The 14,705-nt window shown below is 37.4% G+C and overlaps 2 protein-coding genes across 2 annotated transcripts; both read left to right on the plus strand.

Moving 5' to 3' along the window:
* Window positions 1-232: 232 nt before the first annotated feature.
* On the plus strand, window positions 233-9,480 carry LOC132626895 (uncharacterized). Its single transcript, XM_060341924.1, has 7 exons — window positions 233-493; window positions 986-1,054; window positions 1,470-1,589; window positions 1,665-1,739; window positions 2,504-2,638; window positions 3,057-3,198; window positions 8,840-9,480. The coding sequence occupies exons 1-7, from the start codon at window positions 317-319 to the stop codon at window positions 9,001-9,003; spliced, it is 882 nt and encodes a 293-aa protein (XP_060197907.1). The 5' UTR covers window positions 233-316; the 3' UTR covers window positions 9,004-9,480.
* A 687-nt stretch (window positions 9,481-10,167) lies between these two features.
* On the plus strand, window positions 10,168-13,868 carry LOC132626894 (uncharacterized). The gene is made up of 3 exons (XM_060341923.1): window positions 10,168-10,385; window positions 12,234-12,511; window positions 13,206-13,868. The coding sequence occupies exons 1-3, from the start codon at window positions 10,269-10,271 to the stop codon at window positions 13,729-13,731; spliced, it is 921 nt and encodes a 306-aa protein (XP_060197906.1). The 5' UTR covers window positions 10,168-10,268; the 3' UTR covers window positions 13,732-13,868.
* Window positions 13,869-14,705: the final 837 nt, after the last annotated feature.

Consider the following 14,705-nt stretch of genomic DNA (forward strand, 5'->3'; position numbering starts at 1 on the left):
AAATACAAAAAAAAAGGGTTTTGGACTGTTTGAACCGGACCGGTTCTGGTTTGGGGTTTCAAACCGGTAAACCGAAACCGGCCGGTTCCGTAACCGGTTACCGGTCCGGTCCGGTCCGGTTTGAACCGGTTGACGGGTTTAATGGAAAGAGTCATTTTCTTTACTAGCATTAATAAACTAATAAAGAAATATGTAGTATATTATTATACATAGAAAAATTAAATTCTTAGTAACAAAATTGGACACAAGGTATAATGGTTCTTGATGCCTCATATTCAAGAACGAGCTATCAGAGTGAAACACTAGAGAGGCAGTGATGATGAATTTGAGCTTATCCTTTCCTCAGCCATCAACATTTCATCCCTCCTTCTCCAGAAGCACAGCACAATTGCTGCACTCTTCTCTCTCATTTCATTCTCTTCACAAACGCCGCCATTTTGTCACTTGTGCTTCCTCCTCAGAGCTTCCACTTCTTCCTTTCCCTATTGACCAGGTGAACCTTAATTATTTTACTGTATTATTTTCTTATCTGGGGTTCTCTTTTTCTTTCTTTTTTGGGTTTTCTCCCACTATTGTATCATGCTTATCTATCTATTTCTGTGGTCTTTTCTTGAATATGTATATTAAAGGAGATAATGCTCAAATCACTTCCATTTCCTACCTGAACTATTACCATCTATGTAGACTTAAACCACACGTACGTGTTAGTTCAGGTAGAAAAAAGAGAACAACTGATAGTTGGTCTAATCAGCTTCGAGGTGTGTTTTAATAAATAGATGGTGATAGTTCAGGTAGGAAGAACGAACAATGATAGTTGGGGGTGTGAAACTCACGAAAAAATGATATTTCGTGTGTTCTTTACCATTAACTCATATTAAAGCTATGAAAAATGTTGGAGTAAATTTGAGAGGTTAGGTACTTTTCTTGGTCAAGTTTGCAACCAATAGGAAGCTCAAGCTAAACACAGTCACTCTTTGTTATGCAGGTATTAGTTCCTTCAGAGACAAAGACACTACATTTGTATGAAGCAAGATACTTGGCACTCTTAGAGCAGGTACAACATACATAAACTTTTTTCATCTTCATATGTGATAAGGATAATGGCTTAGTAACTTCTTTTAACATTCTATAATCCTCAAATTAATCTGTGTATATACACAAATAACTCATTGCTTATGCCTACATAACTATCTAGATAAAACAGCTATGAGCTTTCTGCACTAATGATTGCTTCAAAAACAATTTTCATACTATTTGATCCCTTCACAATATACTTGGGTCGCAAACCTGGAACTATTTATCTTTGCATGAGAGGGTTATTGGTACAAAATGTGAAATAGATATTGTTGGAAATTTGGGAAGAGAAGCAATTGATCGATCATATTCTCATGAACTTATAATTTTGATGAGCAATGACTTTCAAAACATTCTACATTAACCCCAGTTTTTTCTCGTGTTCATTGCTGCAGTCTCTTTTCAAGAAGAAGAAGTTGTTTGTGCACTTTGTTCTAGATCCTATAGCCATCAATGATACATCAGGAGAAGCATCTTTTGCTGCCAGATACGGTTGCTTGGTCGCAATAGAGAAAGTGAAGTTTCTTACTCTGCTGTTATAATTATCAAACAAAACTCACAATAAATGAGATCTTCACTATGTTGTGCAGGTTGAGCAATTGGAGATTGGTGCATTGGTCTCTATTAGGGGTATAGGCCGTGTCAAAATTCTGAAATTTGAACAGGTAAGCTCTCTGTCGCTAAATTATAGGTTCTTCTAAATGTTTTATATTCCAAATAATGCCTTTCTAGCTTGTAAGTTAATTAACACAATATCTCATCTCTCCAGTATGCTATTGTAAGAACTAAGAACCCGACATGACAACTCTCCTATATGGTAGCTGACAAATTTTTCTAACTAGACAACCTGGTGGCATAGAGAATCATTCAACCTTTTTAACCACTTCAAAGGAGTTGGAATGAGGAGTTTCTACTAAATGACTCTATTTTATATTGCATATTATATTTACTGTACCGTAATAAAAATGGAGTTGGACTAGTGACTTTCTACAGATAAAGTTAGCTTTACTCTTTGTCAGTTATGTGCAACGTATGTTTCTGCTAGGCAGTAACATTTAAGAAACCAGAGGCATGGAATGCTACTACATGTGTGCTCCTTTTTTCCCAGAACATTTTGGTTTGTCAGTTTAAGTGTTAATACTAAAAATTGTCAAAAAGTAGGATATAGATCGATTAATGACCATTGTATCTTATCAATGTTCAGCTTAGTGATGAAGGGCAATTCGATTTTGAGCTTTTATAAATACTAGGTACTTACGACATCCGAGTAAGTTATTTAATGGCATAGGAGCTTATAAGTAGCATAGAATCTTTACTTTCTGTTTCTGTCAGCAGTCATTCGCCATGAATATTGACTTAAGAATTATAGACGCTCTTATGCTCACAATCAGAATATCCAAGCAGGTCTTCACTTTGACATAATTTGTAGGCAGAACCGTACTTGACAGGTGCAGTCATACCATTGCTGGACAACATCCCACACAGCAATGCAGAACTAAGTTCCAAAGTTTTGGAGATTAAAGAAGCTCTCCGAAGTTTGAATAGCTTGGAAATAAAGCTGAAGGTTCTCCTTTCTCCCTTCTCTCTTCTCTCTGTGTGTCAGTCTATTTGTCTTCGGAAAGCATTGCACTATCTAAAAGTTTCAAATTTTTTATCTGTTGTCTTGAAGTACATTGTGACAAATGCACATCTCTTAGGCTTTGATGCTATTTCGTTGGTCCATCTTGTTTAATTTATTCTATTTCTTGTTTAACTTATTCTGTATTCTTCTTCCTTCTGTGAAAGTTCAGAAGATACTTTTATCTTGTTATATGTTCTCTCAGTGGTTCTTTCTTTTTGTCCAGAATTGTTAAACAAAATAGCATAGGTTCATTCATGTTGCACATTTACTTGATCTATAACAAAGTTTCGGCAATGAAAGGTTGAGTTCACTTGGGGGTGGGCTCAAAATGTAAAAACTTAATTAGCATATATTTCTTCAGGCTCCTCAGGAAGCTTTATTGCAAACTTTAACTGCAAACTCTTTGAGATGGTCTGAGAAGACACCTGTTCTGGATTGTGACAACAGCTTCATTCCACCTTTCGCTGAGCTCGTATCCTTTGCAGCACTGCAACCTGTTTCTGGTAAGTATTCAGTCTCCAAGTATATCTATGCATTATGTATAAACCTCATTTGAGTCCAAGGTATTTGACAGCTTCTTAATGGATTAGTAGCATGTTTCTATTACAGGTCAGGCTTGGATCTATAACTAACTATAAATGGGAAGTGCAATATTTCAGATTAGTTTCTTCAAACTGCTGCATAGTTTTATTAATTCGAAAGCTGATAGTCCGCATATATTAAACTCCAGGCTGATTGACCCATATTAGCCTGAGAATAAGAACTTGATGGTCTGAAGTTCTGCTTCTTGTCATTTCGGAACTTAGGGACTGAGGCACTTGCTGTGGATAGAGCAGGTCCTGCTGACCTGTTCTTAAAGAATTGCCTACCTCCTCCTGACTAAAGTTACCTGAAGATTTAGCTCTCTTGTTGAATTCTTTATCCTTTTGTTTCTGCAGAGCTTCCTTTTCCTTCAGTGCAGCTTCATTACCTTGCACAAATGCCAAGATCTTAGAGATAGTCATCTTATCATTCTGAGCAACAGTCTTGGCATCTCTGTACAATTCGAGTTTCAACCCCAGTACAAATCTTCTAACCATTGCCCTCATGTCGGGAACCATGTGAGGAGCATATCTGGACAATGAAATAAATTTGAGATAGTACTCTTGAACGGTCAAGTTACCCTGCCTCAACCTCTCAAATTCCATAGCCTTTGCTTCTCGGACCTCGATAGGCATGAAGTGGTCAAGGAAAGCGTCAACGAACTTGTCCCAAGTAGCAGAAGATGCATCCTTCCTTGAGATTGTTCCCATGTCTCATACCAAATATGAGCAACATCCTGCAGCTGAAAAGCACCAAACTCTGCTGCCCCTGTCTCAGTGACATGCATAATACGAAACACTTTCTGCAGCCCATCAATATAGTTCTGCGGATCCTCCTCAGCCTTAGTCCCTGTGAAAGTTGGAGGTTTCATCCGCAAGAATTCCTCAGTTCTTGAACTATTTGACCCACCACTAGCACCCAAGCTAGGGGCCAATTCTTGTCGCTGCGCCTGGTTGGCAACGATCTGAGTAAGCAGCTAGATGGCTCCTCTAACTTCCATGTCCGAAGTGTTAGGAGGTGTAGCTATAGGAGCAGTTGGGACTGCTGGCTCTGAAGCAGTTGGGACTGCTGTCTGGGTTGGGATGTCTTCTTCTTGAGCCGCCTCAGTAGTAGTCCTCTGGCTAGTAGTTGTAGTTTTCCTGGTGTATTTCTTTTTTGCAGGCATTTTCTGAAATGCGAAATTCGCATGAGTTAGAAGAATTCCTGAAGTACTGCTCTAACTGCACGATCTAGAGTATGAAAGAAGTGAGAGAATCCTGAATGTCTTGGTGGTCAACTATTTATATGTATGGAGCCCTCACACATATAAAAGTAACCCCACTGGACACGGTTTAATAGACTCTTTAAGACACTTGAACCGGGCTCCGATACCAAACTTTGTCACGCCCCGACCCATGGCCTGGGCGAAACACGGCACTCGGTGTCATACTGCATGTGACCAAGCGAACCACATAGCTTGTTGAATCATCATGAGACATACATGAGCGGAAATATAACATGAATGTGATGAGCTTTTATAAAACATGAGAATAATAACATTTATAAAATACTGGTTTAAAACATGAATGCGGAAATAACATGAGTTGTGCCAAAGATGGCTAAACACCTTGCATGTCTAACATAACTAAACTGACTAGTCTATGAAACCTCTAATCATGAGTCTTGACTGGAAAACGTACTTGCTGGGACAAGGCCCCCAGCATACCTTTAAATGCATAACTAATAAAATAAAGATAACTGACTGAAACCCCGAATGAGATGGGGCTCACCAATAAGCTGATACGAGCGAATCCTACTGAGCAGATGTGGCGTCCTGTAAATATGCAGACCCCCGGGCAATAAAAGGGAATGTCAGCACATTGAATAAACTGTATGTAAAGCAACTGAATGAAATAACATGGGACATGGAAATAACATAATAGAGACTGAACTGAAACATGATCACGAACATGAGTACATATACATATATAACATGTGTAAAGTATCGTGAGTAGGGAGAGCAGTAAATATAACCGACAACATGGTCTGGTACTTGCGTCCTACCGGCAGAACACTCATAGCTTGCTAAGGACATGAGATTTAATAATATTATGAAAGGATCCAGTCATTATGAGAGATCGTCCTAAGCATGGGTGGAGCGATCCTTATCCTACGGTGGCTACGTAGTTTCAGGCTGTTTGAAGCCTTCTCGGTAATTAATGCAACTCCCAAAAACATGAACATGAAAAATAAGTGGCACTTGCTGCCCATGGCTTTTCATGAATCATAACTTGCATGTACATGGATATCATTCGTATTATTCTTGCATGAACTTATAAAACATATATAGCTTTTCTTGAAAATATCATAATAGTTCATAAACTTGCATGCAAGAACCCATGGAATGCAAGGTATGGGTTTTCATGGATTACGGACAGATTCTCAATAATCATAATGATGTATCAAGAACACAATGAAGTATTTATGACAATTTTAACCCTCAGGGGTTGGCCTGGTGGCAATTGACTTGAGCCTTGGGGTGCTCCCCTTCAAGGTCTCAAGTTCGAAACCCGCTGGGTGCAAACAATTTCTGGGGGCCATCGGACTGGGGAAACCCTGAATTAACCGTGGTGCACTTGCGGGAAACTCCTTGCCGAGGGCCTGTGCACCCCCGGGATTAGTCGGGGCTCAAAGAGACTCGGACACCCGGTGCTAGTCAAAAAAAAAAAAAAAGTATTTATGACAATTTAATACATAATATAACATGGGGCATGGACCTAGGGTTATCATGAACATGGTTAAAAACCCTAGTTTTCGTAAAGCTTCATACTTTATGGAAGAAGAAGCGTGGGGAAGATCAATGATGTTCCAACACGTAGATATCAACCCTACATACCTTAATCGCTCCAAAACTTGAATTAAAGACTTGAACTTTGAAGAAGATTTCCAAAATCTTGAATCTTGAATCTTGAGATGGGTTTTCTTGAAAACCCTAGGTTAGGAATGATGATTTCTTGTTTAGATTACAAGGATATATATATTAGAATTGACTTGGAATGATTAGAATAGGCTTACCTTGATGTTCTTGATGATGGAAGAGGGTAGGAGTTCGTTCTAGGGCTTGAAGGAATGAAAAATAATGATTTGGACTGATATGAACGAATATATACTGTTCTGGAACATTAAATTTTACGCCCGACAAAATACTGGCCGTATTTTGAAAGACGGGCCGTATTTCAGTCCGTATTTTGTTCGGACTGCTCTGTGACTCTTCAGTAAAATGGTCATAACTCTTTGCACAGATGTCCATTTGACCCCCATAATATACCGTTAGAAAGGTATTTCAAAGATCTACAACTTTCATTAAGGAAGTTTTCCCAAATTCCAATCACATTGTTAAATACGGTTCGTATTTAACAATGTATATCCCTCAAGCCAAATTCCAGAATGCCCAGTGATCTTGATGCCAACTTACGATTTGAAATACGGACCATATCAGTGTTGTGAAAGGCGAGCGCCATCTCGCCAAAGGCGAGAGGCGTGGCTCTGCTGCCTTTTAGGGCTGTGGCGAGCTCACCTTCAAAAGGCGAGCCAAAGGCGCTAATGGCGCCGAGGCGAGGCGCCAGTTGTGGCGAGGCGACAGTGGGTATTTAAAAGAAAAAAAAAAGCAATTAAAAGTTGAAGACTTAAATGAAAACAACGGCTAGGGTTTTTTTTTGCCTCTCTTCTCCTTCAAGCTTTTCACGTACGCTCTCTTTCTCCTCCTCCTCCTTCTTCTTCTTCTTCTTCTTCTTCTTCTTCTTCTTCTTCTTCTTCTTCTTCAGTTCTTCTTCTTTCTTCCTCCTCTGTTTTCTTCTTCTGCTTCTTCTTCTTTTTTTTCCGGCGACTCCTCCTCTGTTTCCGGCGACTTCTGCAATTTTTTTTCCTCCTATTCTCTTCTTCTTTTTCTCCTCTGTTTTTTTCTTTTTCTATTTTCTCCTCTGTTTTTTTTTTTCTCAACTGCCAGTGAGGCAGTGACTGTATTTTCTCCTCTGTTTTTTCAGTTCAATAATTATTGAGTCATTGACTCATTCAAGTTCTAAACTTTTAGTATCTACTATCTACTTTTAATTTTTGAATTGAAATATTTGCTAATATGTTATTGCTAGTGAGATTTTGATTATTTATATATGCAATTATTTTAATTTTTTTGTATTTATTGGCGCCGCACTTCAAAAAGGCGAGCGCCTCGCCTTAAGGCGAGGCAGGCCCTTGTCGCCTTTTGTCGCTGCGTGCTGTCCAAAACACTGGGCCATATACTGAAATACGGTCCGTGTTCTGGGGCGTAAACCCCCCTCTGACAACTGAAGAGAAAATTCCAATTCCCATATTCTTTATCTGGTTTTCTAAGTCTAGAATCATGGTCAAAGCTTAGGTTAAAGGTACGGGGTGTTACACCTTTATAGTATAGTAACTATCCACTTTCGTGCACTTGAATCACAATTTATTAAATTAACAATAAGAATAGGGCCAAATATAGGGAAAACAACACAAAATGCCCCCTTTCACCTAATAATTATCCATTTCTACCCCCTTATGATTTCATTACTATCCCACTTGCCTAAAAAATAGCTTAATGCATATGTGGCCCCTTAAACTTCTCCCTTTTTTTTCATTTTGGCACCTCAACTATTGCTAGTACCTATTGAACACTCCAACTTCATCATATATGTGCCTACAAAACACATTTTTGACAACACCAAACAGACTTAAGTTCGTGAATGTCACTTGACATTGACTGGACAAATTAAACCAATAAGAAAAAGACAAGTTAGTAAACAAAATTAAAAACAAAAGAATAAGACTAACAGAAAAAGAAGTTCCCCTGAAAGCTTCATCTTTTCCGATGGGATCATTGTTTACCTTCTTCCTTCCTCTTAAAAAGTTTCGTATTTTAGAAGTCAAAACCAGAAGAAGTAAGAAACTTGATCGGTATAGCAAATTATTATATTAAACAAGTTTATTTCGGGTTAGAGAAAATCAACGCAATACTTTAAGGAATGTAACAGTAAAATAGTAGTTCCAGAGTTTTCAAATGAACATCAATGCTCTCATTTGTCATTCCTTTTTCTTTGTGATTCTGTTTACCAAAAACTATATTTGGATCTGTGCCTAGACAAAGGAGAAATAGCTTAAGAAAGATCCCAACTTTCATATAGCATAGGGAGCTGGGACAAGCAAAGGGACTATATTTAGTAGCAAGAAATATATCTCCTGGGTACTTTTTATTAATAAAACTTTTACCTTATCAAAAAATCTTCTCCATTCTTGTTTCTATGTTGAACAAAAGAGAAACAAGATCCTTGGTGTTACTTGTCGCAAATTTTCTCAACCAAAAGGGGTAATCCTTATGTCCCAAATATTGCAAGTTGCGCGCATTAGATCTGCAATTGGGTACTTCACTAAATGGTACAAGATGTAGCATGCATATGTAGTTATGGACTGTAATGGTAGAAACCATAAGATGCATTCGGGAAAGCAAATTGATGATCAAATATGTATGTTCCTTATTTTCGATCTTGCATTATCTTTGCCTTTTCATAGGATCATCTCAGTCAGAATTGCTGAAGCTGCAAAAAAAGAAGTTGAGAGCAATGGACATCAAGGATACCCTAGAGAGGCTCGAAGATTCCATAGGATATGTGCAACAAAATATTTCGTTGGTAGCAGCCAAGCTTGCAATTCAATCTTTAGATTCCCGGTTATGAACGAATTGCTGAACAGGTTCCTATCTGGAACATGAAACTTTGCATGAAATGCTGAACTAGGGTCCTGGTAGCACACTAAATTTGGTTGAACGAAGAGATGCTGTATAGAAATCATGACATGGTCACGTGTATATTTGTTTGGCAAAAGATCGTGTATATATTTGTTGGGAAAGGATGCTCAAGGAAGACGAATAAATGTTTGTCGATAGAGGTTACAGCTCAGTCTATGCATCTTCTAGTTGAAAGAAGAGCCTCAACAGTTTCATCAAGAAAACAAGGGCAGTTATTAGGATTCCTAATATCATTTGTCCACTGTATATAAGCAAGTCTTTGGCATTTCAAGGAACAGATAGTATGTAATATTCACAAAGGAATAACGTATTTGATTTACTTGGTTTATTTAGCAAAGAGCTGGTGTATTACAATTATATGTATTTATACCTTGGATTTGCTTTAATTGAATATGGCTTTGAAGAAGCTTACAATTGTTCCTGCTGTGAATTTTGTTATCCTTGCATCTTCTTTGAACTTGTTCGAATCCTTGTCGAGGAAATGTTTAGTGAATGAAAGACAATTAAGTTGCAAATTATTTTAGTCTGACTTTTATGGTTCTCAGGAGTACCTTTGCTACTAGGTGTTAGTGTTTATTAGGGAAAATTATGAGAAGATGATTTTGTTTCGCTATGGTTGAAAGTATCTTAAAAAGGCTACTTTTTTTAATCCTCCTTCCTATTATTCCGGGGTTAAGACTATTTTTAAGTTAGCCATCAAAATTATCATTTTATTTAACTGTGGTGCCCGGGCCGGTTTGCGTGTAGTTCTGCTATTGCATCATATACTTGTTACTCCAACCAGCATTTGACTATCCCATCAGCATAAGTGTTGAGTAACTCTACCCATCAAGGCTTAAGCATATGGAAAAATACCCCAATTATGCTATCTTTATTTTAGAAGCTGATATACTTCGTCAAACTCAAATAGGCAAAATTTTAGCATTGGGTCAATGAGGTGAAAAAAAAGAAAAAGAAAGGAAAAGACACATTGAGTATAGTTTGTGCAATTATGAGGCTTGAGGTCCTTGTTGCCAAAGAAAGAAGACAAAACAAAGAGATATTTAACATTTGAGGCTCTAATTGTTGAAGGCAAAGATATTTTCCCCATGCCATGCATTATTATTGTCCACTAGTCACCTTTCTTGTTTCCTCTCTGTATTTGGCACATTTATTAATATCTTCACTTGCTTACCATAATAGAGAGTTGGAAGAATGGACTCAGCCCTTCTGTTGACAGCTCCAACAGCTGCAGGTACCAGCAGCAGCCTCCTTAAAAGAAGGGGGACATTCTTGCCACCACTTGATGCTCGTTTTCATATTTCACTTTCGGTAGGTTTTTTCTGACTTTGCCATAAGTATTTAGCTTCATAACCCATAATGCTACAGTTAAATTCAGGATTGTCAGTAATTGCAAAGTGCACTAAATTCACTATGACTGGGTGGTAGTGGTTACAACTTAGTAAAAAATATGTAGAGTAAAACTTTTACTAAATTTTATATATTGTTCAAACTTTTACTAAATTTCATATATTGTTCAAGTCAAGAATCATAGGTTCGATTGCACTTTGTAGCATGTTGCCTCTCACTAATTTTCTTGGGAAGAAGGGGTGTGTGTGTGCGCGCGCGTGTGTATAGATATATGCAATTGGTTTAGTTGAACCGATAGAACCAGTCCTAGATTCGCCTCTGGTCACTCGTGAATTTATTGGAAAGGGAAATTGGGTTGTTGATGTTTTGAGGAGGAAAGGAAATTTATATCTTGGGATTTAGTCCACTAGTGATTTCTTGATTGCTGTCGATGTTATCAATCTGAGAACTCTCGTTTTATCTTCTTGTCAATTTGTCCAATTCTTTTATGCTCCACATTCCCCTTTGTCCATAGGTGGCACCGATGGCATCTTAACTTTCCAAGAGAAATCACTGTCTTTGGAAACACTAATTCCAAGAAGCATAGACCCTAATACAACATAGATATCCCAGCTAGTACTAATTATTCAATGTTAAAATCAGACACTATAAGCTGTAAATCACTATAAATTTCAACAATTTAATTGTTTTGAGCAACCACATCAATAGCATAAGTATTACAGAGGGGCTAATTTAAATTTTTCAATCAATGGCGAAGAAAATCTCAGTTGCCTTGCTTTTCATGGTTTTTGCACTTTGCTTCTGTCTCAGCACCAGTGAGTTGAGTGAGAGTCATGTTGAAACTTCGGGAACCATTGAGTCAGGCATCTTAGCCAAAACATATTCTGTGAATTTAAGCTTACCAAGAACAAGAAATTTGCTAACTACGGTTGAATGTCCTTGCCCTGATTGCTCTTGCATGACTAGCTCAATTGATGAGAAAGTTGAATGTCCTTGCCCTGATTGTTCTTGCATGTCTGACTCGACGAACACAGAAGGCCATTGAACAAGACGACAAGATAGGAAACCTTTTCTCTTTAAAAATAAGAGTTTCCAACATAAGGTTTTCTGAAACAACAAAAAAAAAAAGTTATATTTGCTTTTATGTAGAATAAATAGTGGTTCTTGACTGCTGTAACACAATATAAGTAGTTTCACTTCTGTTTCATCGCCTCAGAAGCTATTAATAAATAAATAATACTGCTTCATGTTTGCTTCCATTTTCATGAATATTGCGAACCCTATGGAATTGGTATTTGCCTCGCTTCTTATTGTTGAGACCATGCTCTTTCCATAATAGAAAACTGAATATGAGACAAATTCTTATTACCCTCCAGATTCCTGGAGGAAGAACTAGTTTTGCACTTCAATCTTATCTGCACTGTTAAAAACTTTGGTATTTTTTATCAAGAAAATTTGATTAAACCAATGGTCCAAGACTTCTTCCATATCTGCTGGAATATTATTGACAGTGGAAAATAGAATAAGAGAACTTTCTGAGCAATCCAGTAAGTTATCCATTGAGGCCATTGTCAATAAAGGCAATGGGTTAATGGACAGATGATGTAAATTTAAAATTACTGGTAAATTACGTCGTCTTTTTGAAATAAGTACTAATCTTCTAATTAAAAGATAAGTTGTTCTGAAAATCTTCATTCCTTTGAAGTATGCCATATTTCCTAGTAGATCCAAAGAATACACAGTGTGTGGTTTAATTAGTTTGATGGTTCTCGAGAAAGGGCTGATTGTCATGCTGCAGTTATTGTCCAGAGAAACTATGTGAAGTGTTGGGGTATTTCGTTATCCTTCAGAAAGCCTAAGAAATGCGGTGTCTTTAATTGCAAAGTGAAATTAGAGGATGAGACTTGTGAACTGGTTAACGGAGTGGAACTTTCAATTGGGGATGGAGTTGATAGCATTGATGCTTATCTTTGCAACGCTGTAAAGAACAATAATGGTACTGGCATTTTGCTGTTATCTGATATCTTTGGATTTGAGGACTCATCTACCAGAGATTTTGCATACCGTGTTGCATGCAATGGGTACAAGTAAGTCATCTACTCCTGCTATGCCTTCTCTATTTAAAGGTGCCTCCTTTGGTTATCATACTCCATACCATGTGCAAAAGAAAGTGATGCAACCAACCAAAGAAAGCTCGAGTCATTAACATGTCTATACTGCATGTGGAGGCATTTGTTCGAAAATTTTCAAAGACAGTATGCAAAATGTTTTTTGAGTTTTTCCAAGACAACTCAAACAGAGTTTGCAAAATTTTCAAACAAAGGCCAACTAAAAGTTTTTACCGTTTGGTTCTAGGATCAACTAAGATGACAAATAAGATAATACAAACGTAACTTGCTCTAGTGAAGGAGTTCCTAATGTTAGACAATCGTCTCTTTGTCTTGAGTTCCGACTCTTTCCCCTCCTCCTGTCACCAGCATTTCTCCTTTTAGGTGCTGATTCTCTTTGTAGCATATCAATAATGTGTGTGACTTCTTTTTATAGTAACAGGTCACCTAATGGTAACTATTAATCAAACGTTCATACAAGGTGGGATTAGTGACCTGATAAATAAGGCAGGTAACATGATAAATACACTGTTAATGTAAAATATTTATAAATTGTCGGAGTGTACAAGTTAAATATATTAGTAATGTTGTATTCAGCTTCTTTGTTTTGTCAAACCCTTTTAGTTGGAAATTGTATTGAATTCCTTCTGTCATTTGTTGAATAATTTTGCAGTGTCCTGGTACCAGATATGTTTCGGGGCAATCCATGGAGAAAAGATGAACCCCAGGCTTTGTTTGAGAAATGGCTCGGTGGTGTAGACAAACAACAGGTTGTGAGAGACATTTTCACATCGACAAAATGGATGGCCAATGAATTCGTGGCTGCAGGAATATCAAACAAGTTTGGTGTCGTCGGATTTTGCTTAGGAGGTGACCTATTAATAGACATATTGGCTCAAGACCAGGGTTCTCAATTTGGTGTTGGGATCTCATTCTATGGCACACGGATCGACTTATCTGTTGCTAGCAAGATTGAGGTTCCGTTACTACTCATTGCAGGTGACAATGATCCACTCTGTCCAGTGAATGTCTTGAAGGAGGTTCAAAAAAATGTCAATGGTTGCAAAATGGTTGTTTTTGAGGGAAGGGGTCATGGTTTTGCCCATCGGCCTCAATCTTTAGAAGACGATAAAGATGCAGAAGAGGCTTTCTTGATGATGAGGAACTGGCTTCATGATGGCCTACTTTCTGAAAATTGATATTGTTGTTGTCATGTTGTGAATAGTCTTATTTGGTGAAATGCATTTTTGTCAATTTGAAAATTCCTTTTTTTAATCTTATGAAGTACAAGAATATCATTTTCAACAACAGTAATAACTAAAAGTCTATTCACGGACAGCAAGTAGCAGAAATTGTTCGATAACCATTTCCCTTGTTCAGCAAATGACAGATATTCAGACAATATTATGTCTTAAACTATTAACAATACTTCTCTTTGCTTAAATGATATTCTAAGCTCTTTTTAAGTGATTGTGAACTTTTACTGCATAGATGGATAGTCCTAAGTGTTAACAGAGACAATCAAAGGCTTGCAAGCTATAGAAACACAACAATCAACAAGTTACTGGACTAAACTTTTATAACCAATTGGTGAATATAATGCGACACTCATAAAACTTTTGGAGGGTATGAACGTGGGATAAACTCATTTCTTAATTACAAACATTTGAAAGGGTTATAGATGGTAGTGTTTAAGACACACCATGCATCTATTGCTGACATCAATAAATCTGTTAAGGAAGGCGAATAAAATTTAGAAGCAGCCATTTATTTGGAATATCTAAAACTGAGACGGCATTGTATCAGTTTGAAGCTAAATATGGCACATTTCTATTGATGCTTTTTCTGTCCATAGGTGGCATCTATACCATCTTAACTTTCCAAGAGAAATTGACATTATTTTCTGAAAAATACAGCCGAAACACTAATTCCAAAAAGGATATGCTCTAGTACAATATAGATATCCCAGCTAGTACTAATTATACAATGCTAACGTCTAAGCAGTTTTCACTATAAATGTCAAAAATTTGATTGCTTTGAGCAACCACATCAATAGCATAAGTTTTACAATGGGACTAATAAAAAACTTTTGTCGATGGCAAAGAAAATCTCAGTGGCCTTGGTTTTCATGGTTTTTGCACTTTGCTTCTATCTCAGCACCAGTGAGTCGATT

Source organism: Lycium barbarum, chromosome 2 (assembly GCF_019175385.1).
Source record: "Lycium barbarum isolate Lr01 chromosome 2, ASM1917538v2, whole genome shotgun sequence".
In the NCBI taxonomy this organism is placed as follows: Eukaryota; Viridiplantae; Streptophyta; class Magnoliopsida; order Solanales; family Solanaceae; genus Lycium; species Lycium barbarum.

What these genes read in the sequence shown, in the direction of transcription:
- LOC132626895 (XM_060341924.1), top strand. Translation starts at nt 317, where the DNA reads ATGATGAATTTGAGCTTATCCTTTCCTCAGCCATCAACATTTCATCCC. An exon ending in ACTTGGCACTCTTAGAGCAG is followed by an intron (nt 1,055 to 1,469) that starts GTACAACATACA and finishes TCATTGCTGCAG; the next exon opens with TCTCTTTTCAAGAAGAAGAA. An exon ending in AGCACTGCAACCTGTTTCTG is followed by an intron (nt 3,199 to 8,839) that starts GTAAGTATTCAG and finishes GCCTTTTCATAG; the next exon opens with GATCATCTCAGTCAGAATTG.
- LOC132626894 (XM_060341923.1), top strand. Translation starts at nt 10,269, where the DNA reads ATGGACTCAGCCCTTCTGTTGACAGCTCCAACAGCTGCAGGTACCAGC. An exon ending in GTTTTCATATTTCACTTTCG is followed by an intron (nt 10,386 to 12,233) that starts GTAGGTTTTTTC and finishes GTTATTGTCCAG; the next exon opens with AGAAACTATGTGAAGTGTTG. An exon ending in GTTGCATGCAATGGGTACAA is followed by an intron (nt 12,512 to 13,205) that starts GTAAGTCATCTA and finishes ATAATTTTGCAG; the next exon opens with TGTCCTGGTACCAGATATGT.